This window comes from Dromiciops gliroides, chromosome 2 (genome assembly GCF_019393635.1).
Source record: "Dromiciops gliroides isolate mDroGli1 chromosome 2, mDroGli1.pri, whole genome shotgun sequence".
NCBI lineage: Eukaryota > Metazoa > Chordata > Mammalia > Microbiotheria > Microbiotheriidae > Dromiciops > Dromiciops gliroides.
Genome location: NC_057862.1, coordinates 661,528,074 through 661,538,146, shown reverse-complemented (window position 1 = coordinate 661,538,146; position 10,073 = coordinate 661,528,074). Strand labels below are relative to the sequence as shown.

The following is a 10,073-nucleotide window of genomic DNA, read 5'->3' as shown; positions in this document are numbered from 1 at the left end:
TATATAGGTGTGTATATGTATAAATACAAATAAAGCATACATGTAACTTTGGAGGAAAAGGCAATAATAGCTGTAAAGAGGGGAGTATGGATGGAGAGACCAAGAAAGGTTTCATGCAGAAGCTGGCACTTGATCTTAAACATAAAGAAAATGAGAGATTCAAGGAGAAAGAACTATGGGAAAGCATTCCAATGTGATGCACAGAGAAGTAAGATGGAGTGTTGTTTATGAGGACAGCAAGTAGACCACAGAATGGAGGGAAGCCACGTGTAAGAAGGCTGGAAAGGTAGAATGGGCCAGGTTATAAGGTTTCTAAGTGCAAGCATCAAGCATAGTTATTTTTCTCTCTCAAGACAACAATCATAGGGGCAGCTAGGTGGCACAGTGGACAAAGCACCAGCCCTGGATTCAAGAGAACCTGAGTTCAAATTCAGCCTCAGCCACTTGACACTTACTAGCTGTGTGACCCTGGGCAAGTCACTTAACCCTCATTGCCCCACAAAAAAAAGAAAGACAACAATCATTGTAGTAGTTGACAAAATCTGACATCTTAACTTTCCAGTATTCAATTTTGATTTGATAATAGGTTCAGTATCAGTTGAGTGTCTCCAGTTGAGTATTTCAGAGATCTGTGCTATGTCTTGTCCTGCTTAGCATTTTTATTAATGACTTTGATAAAGGCATAATTTATATGGTTACTAGATCTACAGATGACACAAACCTGGGAGAAATAGCTGGGTCATAGTGGATCACCAAGACAGGATTCAAAAAGAACTTGACAGGCTAGATCACTGGGATCAATTGAAATTTAATAGTGATAAATGTTGTCTCACACTTGGATTCAAAACATCAATTGTACAAGGTAGGGAAGATATGGTTAGTCAATAGTTTGTCTAAAAAAGATCTGGGGCGGGGAGGGGGGGGGGCAGTGGATAGAGCACTGGCCCTGGAGTCAGGAGGACTGGAGTTCAAATCTGGCCTCAGACACTTGACACTGACTAGCTGTGTGACCCTGGGCAAGTCACTTAACCCCAATTGCCTCACCAAAAAAAATTTTTTTAATCTGGGAATTTTAGGGGGTTGCCAGCTCAAAAGAGTAGCCAAAAAGAAAAAGAAAAAAAAAGCAAATTCAAACTTTGGTTGACTAAGGAAGGTAATATGCTTGCTATACTGTGCCCTGGTCAGAACATATCTAGAATACCATGGTAATTTCTAGGTACATTTTGGAAAAGATATTGATGAACCAAACAATGTCTAGAGGAGGGAAATGAGGAATGGCAAGAAAGGCCAACAGTTTATTTTATGAAGATGAGTCTAAGAAATTGGGCATAATGGACTTGAAGGGCTGTTATGGCTAAGGATTAGACTTATTCTGTTTGATTCCAAAGGGTATAACTAAGATCAATGGAAGTTTAAGTTTAGTGTAAGAAAAAACTTCCTAATTATTGGTGTTCTCTAAAAGTGGAAGAAATTATTTGGAGTGTGGGGGGCAATAAGTGTCTCTTTTCGAACGTACACACACACACACACACAATTAGAGATATTTTTAAATGACTGGATAATTTGTTGTATGTAGTGAAGGGGATTCTTTTTCAGATAAAATTGAATTAAATGGCTTCAGAAGCCCCTTCAAACTCTGAAACTGAAACTCTGGGAAATTTTCTGAAACTTTTCTGCTATTAGTTTATCTTAGTCAACCTCCAGGAAAAAGTCTCTAATGAGTTTGAAATGCATTTATTTATCATTTCGTTACACTTATGGAGATTCTGACCAGTATGAATTATCACATTGTCACAGGGGAAATGGTGGGCGTGGGGGTCCTTAGGTATTTCTCTTTAAAGAATTACAACCTCTCACACACAAATCCAATTAGAACAAAATAATCTTTTATTTTAGGGAAAGGAAACCAAGAAAGAAGTCCTTGGACTTCTCTCAAGGAGAGATAGCAGAGACATATGATTCTCTGAGATACTTATCTCCTCGAACAGGAGAAAGGCAAAAACTTTTATAGATGACAGATGTGGCGATCACCACTTGACAATGGAAAGTTCCCTTTGGGAGTGGGGAAAGCTTGAGTGAAGGCTTGAATGAGATGACTTCTGGAGTTATCTCTGTCCCCTTGGTGATACTCAGGCAGCAGTCAGGACTAATGGGATTATCTCCTCAAGGGGTATGGGAGACTGGCTTCTTTAGGTGTGTCTGTCCATTGGTTTAGCTTCTCATAGAGAAGGTTCCTTGAGTTCCCCCAGAAAACTTCTGAGGTGCCCCAGGCCCATAACAACATGATGTTCTCTAATTTCTTTCTCTTTTTGCTGAAGACATTCCTGGACACATTTTTTTTAATTCTCTGCATTTGAGGATGTCTTTATTGTTAGCAAAGATTTGCCTCATCCTAAAGGCTTTGCCATATTCATTATATTCAAAGGGTTTCTCTCCAATACAAAGTATTTTATGGTCTTTAAGGTTTCTACTCTTTGAAAGTTTGCCCACATTTGTCAAAATTAAATTATTACAACCAGTGTGAAAACTCTGATACATAATGAGTTCTGCCTTCTCATGAAGCTTACATTAAAACATTTCTTTCCTGGATGATATTGTGTTCCCTAATGTTTCCATACCATTTGAAAGCTTTCCCACATTCATTACAACAAAAGTTTTCTCTCAAGAGTGTTGGGGGTGGCTAGGTGGCGCAGTGGATAAAGCACTGGCCCTGGATTCAGGAGTTCCTGAGTTCAAATCCGGCCTCAGACACTTGACACTTACTAGCTGTGTGACCTTGGGCAAGTCACTTAACCCCCACTGCCCTGCAAAACCAAAACAAAACAAAACAAAAAAAAAAAGAGTGTTTTCTGCTGTGCTTTAAGGTTTCCTTTCCAGTTGAAGGTTTTCTCATATTTGTGAGTCATAGGGATTCTGCTAGTATGAATTTCATGTTTCTTAAAAGTTGAGTTTCACCAAATGGTTTCCCCAAATTCCTTATATCTAACAGATGTCTGTGTATTCTGAATCTTTTCACATGTTGTCAAGTTCAACCTTTAACTAGTTTCTTCCACCTTAATTGCATTCAAAAGTTTTCTCTCCAATATAAATTTTCTTATGCGTATTAAGGTTTCCCTTATGTCTGAAGGCTTTCCCACATTCCTTACATGAATATGGTTTCACCCCAGTATGAATTCTCTTATGTGTATTAAGATTTCCCTTCCTGCTAAATGCTTTCCCACATTCATTACATTCATAGGGTTTCTCTCCAGTATGGATTCTCTCGTGTTGCATAAGGTATGAGCTCTGTTTGAAGCCTTTACCACATTCATTACATTTATAAGGTTTCTCTCCAGTATGACTTCTCTTATGTTGTGTAAGACCTGAGCTGAACCGGAAACCTTTCCCACATTCATTACATTCAAAGGGTCTCTCTCCAGGATGAATTACCTTATGTGATTTAAGGCGTGAATTAGTGCAGAAAGCTTTGCCACATTCGTTACATTTATAGGGCTTCTCTCCAGTATGGATTCTTTGATGTTGAAAAAGATAATTATTACTGCTGAAGGCTTTACCACATTCATGACATTCAAAGGGCTTCTCACCTGTATGAATCATGGTATGTGTCTCAAGATGTCCCTTCTGCCTAAAGGCTTTCCCACACTCATTACATCTGTAAGGTTTCTCCCCAGTATGAATTCTTTGATGTTGCATAAGGGATGAGCTCTGCCTGAAACTTTTCCCACATTCATGACACTCAAATGGCTTTTCTCTAGTATGAATTATCTTATGTCTATTAAGGTGTGAATTGTGGCAGAAGGTTTTCCCACATTCATCACATTTATAGGGAGTCTCACCAGTATGGATTTTTTGATGTTGGCCCAGGTATTGTTTGTTGCTGAAAGCCTTCCCACATATATTACATCCAAAAGGCTTCTTTCCAGTATGAATTATCTTATGTATTTTAAGGTGTCCCTGCTGGTTAAAAGCTTTCCCACATTCATTACATATGTAGGGTTTCTCCCCACTGTGAATTCTCTTATGTACATAAAGGTTTCCTTTACAGCTAAAGGCTTTCTCACATTCATTACATTTATAGGGTTTCTCTCCAGTATGAATTGTTTGATGTTCAATTAGGCATTGGTTACTGCTGAAAGCTCTTCCACATTTGCTACATTCAAATGGTTTTTCTCCAGTATGAATTCTTTGATGTCGAGATAGGTTTTGATTATTGCTGAATGGTTTGCCACATTTATTACACTCAAATGGTTTCTCTTTAGCATGAATTCTTTGATGTACAGTAAGGTATAAAATGCTCCTAGAAGCTTTGCTAAATCTCTCAAGTTTAGGGTATTTTTCTTGAGTGTATATTCTATGATAATGAATTTGTTTTGAATGGTAAATGAAAGTTTTCTTAGGTTTAGTATATTTACAAAGTTTCTCCCTTACGGAGGTTTTTTTATTATTATGTTTAATTAGGTCTGAAAACTTCTTGAAGCTTTTTCCAAGTGTATCATAATTATGGAGGTCTTTTCCAGTAGAAACTCTCTGTTGTGGAACAAGGATTGACCGCAGTCTACATTTTCTTCCAAATGTATTATGTTCATGAAGAAAATCTAAGGGGAAAAGAAGTATTAGTATTCAGTGTCAACTTAATACCCTTGGTGCTGAAAGGAAATTTCACTATACAAGAATATATAGTCTATTTCATCAATGGTAATTATGATCACTGTGAAACAAGTAGAAAAAATATTCATTAAAAAGGAACTAAAGCCCAATATATGTAAGAAGAGAGTAACACAGCACCTAAAAGCACAGGACTTCATAACAATAGAAAAAAAAGAGAGCCCTAAACCTTAAGTCGATCCCTGGAAAAATTAGGCTACCCATTTTCAAACATAAGGTTTGTTTTTTTAAAGTGTCAATTCTGGGGGCAGCTAAGTGGCTCAGTGGATAAAGCACCAGCCCTGGATTCAGGAGGAACTGAGTTCAAATCCGGCCTCAGACACTTGACACTTAACTAGCTGTGTGACCCTGGGCAAGTCACTTAATCCTCATTGCCCCCCCCAAAAGTGTCAATTCTTAAAACCCAGCATTGATTCAACAGGAATAGATGAGGCAAAACAAAGCTTATTTCCTTATTAATAAGCCATATAGACAGGTATATAAGGGATGTAGATATACAGTATCTAGTTTAAAGAAATCTTTCTCCATAAGATGAAGAAATGTGATCTGTTTAGTAGTACAACTTACTTGACTTTAAGCTAGTTGAAAAACCCTAAATAAAGGATTTTGTCCATCTGGATTATATTCTAGCCTTAAAGACCTATACTTGATCTGTTCAACAATTTTATCAACAGTTTGGATGAAAACACAAAAATACTTATCAATTCTGATGATGATCCAAGGATATGTGAGGCATATAGCAGCACTTTTTGTGACAGCAAAGAATAAGAAACAACGTAAAAGTTCATCAGTTGGGGAACTGCTAAACAAATTATGGTACATGGGGGCAGCTAGATGGCACAGTGGATAGAGCACCAGCCCTGGAGTCAGGAATACCTGAGTTCAAATCCAGCCTCAGACACTTAACACTTACTAGCTGTGTGACCCTGGGCAGGTCACTTAACTCCAATTGCCTCACTAAATATATATATATATATATATATATATATATATATATATATATATATATATATATATATATATATATATATATATATGGTACATGAATGTAAGGGAATATTACATTTCATTCATAAGAAATGACTGAATATGACAATGAATATAGAAAGGAATGCATAGCTCAACATGAACTGATGCAGAATGAAGCAAGTGAGCAAAGAAAACAATATTCACAATGACTATGAGAATGTAAACAGAACCACAACAAAAAAACAAAAATGAGTATTGCAAAATTACAAAGAACAAGCATGTCTCCAAAGAAGAGATATGAGAAGATAGCTCTACCCCTACACTTTTGCAAAAATGAGAGGTCTACAAATGTGGTATATTGCACATTTTTCCAGACTTCCTCAGTATATTCATTCTTTTTAGGAATTTTTTTCTTTGTCTTTGGAATTATTTGTTCTATGAAAAGGAACAGAAATTTTTGGTAATGTTAAAAAAAAGACAGCAGGGGCAGCTAGATGGCACAGTGGATAAGGCACTGGCTTTGGATTCAGGAGTACCTGAGTTCAAATCCAGCCTCAGACACTTAACACTTACTAGCTGTGTGACCTTGGGCAAATCGCTTAACCCCCATTGCCCTACAAAAAAAAAAAAAAAAGACAGCAATATTTTTTTTAATTTTAAAAAAAGAATCAGTATGTTGTAGCCACTAAAATAATATAATTATGTAATATATAATTTGATTATATATTATATAAATAAAAGATGATAAAATAATTTAGGGCTGAGATAAAAGATGTGTCGTGTTAAGATCACAGAAAATAATAGTCTTCACTAAACTCTGCTCTAGTCAGACCACAGATAGAATTTCCCACTTGGTTCTGGACATAATTAAATGGAGAAATTGACAAATTACGCATTCAGAGGCATGGATAGTGGCCAAGGGCAGGAAGTTGTTAATCAACATTCAAATGTAAATGAACTGTCTTGAGTCACTTCCTGAGGAAAGGCTGGAAGACCCATATAAATGACCATAGATTCTTTCAGGCAATCCTATCAAAGTCTGGTGAAGAAGAAACCAGCCTAAGTAGGTGAGAGTTGACCACAAGATTATCAAGAATGAAAGGGGAGTAAGGGCTGATCATTTCACTTCAGCAAGGGAGGAAAGGAACAGGATTACAGAGTCAAGCTTGCCTTTCTGCCACGATCAATCAAAAAACATTTATTAATCATCCACCATGTGCTGCACCATGCTAGGTCACTGATGTTTATGCCAAAATGAAGGTTAGTTGAAAGGGAAAGTAAAGGGGCTCAAGAAACATCGTCTGTTACTCAAGCTGAGACAAAATGAAGTGACCTTTTGAAAAATAGGGGGAAGTCTTTAATATAAAAACAAAGAAGAAAAGGATAGGGAGAGGTCCAGCAGAATTGTGTCACGAGGCTGTAGGATAGAAGAACATGAACACGGAGGAGAAAAGGAAGAAGAACCACCAACAATTTACACATGGGGAACTCAAAAGAAATAGCCAATCACTACCACCCAATTCTCACTAAGCCATGTGGGGACTCATTATTATTTCATAAAATTCCCTTATATTTCCAGAAGAACTACATGAAAACCTAGCCTAACAAATCAAAGGTCTCTTATGGTAATAGAGATTGAACCTGGATGATATGTAAATAATCAGACATTCTTGAAAATTCTCTGGAATCTGCTGGAGACATCATTATCTGCTGTCTAGGCTCCCCAGTATCCCTGAGCCAATTGGAGGGTTACATGGATTTCTCTTATCCAAAGAGGCTTCTGTTCCGCATCCACATTGTTTGCTTTCAAGGAGCGAGCTATCAGACTGATTTGTATTGTGCAACTAGAATTAAGAGCATTCTCTTGTAAACCCCAGAAGCAGGGAGTTAATCCTAAACTGGCTGATCTAGGGACTGCACGACCTCCCCTTCCAACTGTTTAAATACTCTTCTCTTCCACATCTCATTGGAATCTCTTAAGATTTTCCATGCAATTGCATGTAACCCAGTGGCTGAAAAGAATAAAAATGGGAGCTTGTCTTTATAACTGTGATTCACTCTGCTTATGTTTTTGTGGGGGATGGGTTTTTGTTTAACAGGACAAATGATATTTCCATCAGGAAACTAGAAAGCATTATTAGAGATTATGAAATCTAGAGCAAAGAATCAAAGTCATTACATGTACAGGTGGTATTCTCATTAGTGAAGCCAATAGAAGGCAAGGGTTCCAAAGCAAACAAAATTTGGAAAATCAAATGTGTGGTTTCTAAGAATATGGTATATAAGAAATAGTTTGTATCTCTGGACCAGATTAAAATAAAGGAATGATCAGATTTTAGCCAGAAATTATGTGTGGTCAAGAAGGCATGATAAGCATGTATTCTCCTAAAAACTCGGAAACCTAATCGAAATGGCTTTAAATTCAAAGGGAAAGGTGAAGAAGAAAACTGCTTATTTATATCTAAAAAGTTGGATACCATAGGTAGTACCGACAACACCAGAAATAGCTGAGGGGTACAGGAAAGAGATTATAAACATCAAGTAGGTGTCATCAATTAACTGGCTCCAACAATGTGCCTGGGATAGAACATTAAAAATGATAAGGTGATTTGAGAAGAGTAAAAACATTAATACCAGAAAGAATCATACAAGTTAGATATCAGCTGAGTCTTTAAGACTCAGCTTTGGGGGCAGCTAGGTGGCGCAGTGGATAAAGCACCGGCCCTGGATTCAGGAGTACCTGAGTTCAAATCTGGCCTCAGACACTTGACACTTACTAGCTGTGTGACCCTGGGCAAGTCACTTAACCCCAATTGCCCCGCAAAAAAAAAAAAAAAGACTCAGCTTTAAGAGGACAATTCTCAGTAGGTGTCAGAGGAAAACCTACTCAGAGATGAGTAGACAGTTCCTTCAAAGCAAAAATGCCAAGGCTGGGAGAGCAAATGATGAGTTTGTGCCATTTGGCTGGAACGAAGAGCGTGGAAAGGAACAGTGTGAACTAAGGCTGGAAAATCAGTCAGAGCCAGGTTAAGGAAAGACTCTAAATGCCAGGCTAGCATTTTGTGTTTTATCCTAGAAGGAATAGGAAATGACTGGAATCTTTTGAGCATGAAAGTAAAAAGATCACACTTGCCTTAGGAAGCTTAGGAAGATTATTGTTGCACTTGTTTGCAGGAAAGGGAGAAGGGAAACAAATTAAGGAGGATTTACTTATACTCCAAGAAAGAGGTAACAAGGGTCTAAACTAGGGTAGTGGCTGCATGAATAAAGAAAAGAAGATGCATGGATTGACTCAAGTGGGCTTGTCTAGTGATTGAATAGGGAACTGAGAGGGCTTTAAGGAGAGAGAAGAGTCAAGGACAACTCTACAATCACAAATTGAGTAAAAGGATTGCAATGAATGCAACATAAACAGAAAACTTGGGAGATGGGGCAACTTTTCAGAAGTGATGATCTTTGTTTTTGATGTACTGAGTCTAAAATGTTAATGGGGGTAGGAGGCAGCTAGGTGGCACAGTGGAGAAAACACTGGCCATGGATTCAGGAGGACCTGAGTTCAAATCTGGCCTCAGACACTTGACACTTACTAGCTGTGACCCTGGGCAAGTCACTTAACCCTCATTGCCCCACCAAAAAAAAAAAATGTCAATGGGATATCTAGGTAGAAACATACATCTAAGCTGGAGGGTAGAGATGAGAGACTGGAGATGAGGAGAGCTATTAGGGATAGATTCATGGATAGGAGAATCATCCTCATAGATCTGATCATTGAACCACTGAGGGTTAAAGATATTGCCAACATAGAAATGAGAAGAGAAGGGATAACTAACACCAAAAGATTGGATGAACTATTTGAAAACAAGAGGAGCAAAATGAAGGCAGAGCCTCAAAGGGATACCTAAAGATGGGGGGGGAATGATTTAGAAAAGAGAAGACACAATAAAGAAGGGATGAAATCAAGAGGTAGAAGAACCAAGAAAGACAAGTGTTAAGAAAGAAAATCACAAAGTGTCACAGAATCTCAGGAATTTAAGAAGACTTATAGCCTGACCTATGGATGAATAAGGATTCCTTAAGTGAAGAGCCTTCACTTAGAGACCTGGGGAACCCACTACCTTGCTAGCCCATCACACTTTTAGACAGCTCTGATTCCTGGGATATTTTTCTTTGCATCAAGTCAAAAATTTGTACATCTGTACATGACCAAGATTCCCTCTACAAGAAGCGTTCATTACCTACTGAGATTTGATGTTGATTACATTTTAACTAGTAATCACGGAGGGCAGCTAGGTGGTGCAATAGATAAAACACCGGCCCTGAATTCAGGAGAACCTGAGTTCAAATCTGGCCTCAGACATTTGACACTTACTAGCTGTGTGACCCTGGGCAAGTCACTTAACCCTCACTCTGCCCTGCAAAAAACAAAAACAAAGTAATCA

The 10,073-nt window shown here is 38.0% G+C and overlaps 1 protein-coding gene across 1 annotated transcript in view; it reads right to left on the bottom strand.

Annotated features, from left to right (window-relative positions):
- Positions 1 to 1,901: 1,901 nt before the first annotated feature.
- LOC122739518 (zinc finger protein 2 homolog) overlaps positions 1,902 to 10,073 on the bottom strand; it is a 57,812-nt gene continuing 49,640 nt past the window's right edge. Inside the window, exon 8 of the mRNA XM_043981241.1 lies at positions 1,902 to 4,595. Within this exon, the coding sequence (XP_043837176.1) occupies positions 3,055 to 4,595 (1,541 nt within the window). The 3' untranslated portion in view covers positions 1,902 to 3,054. The remainder of the gene's footprint in view (positions 4,596 to 10,073) is intronic.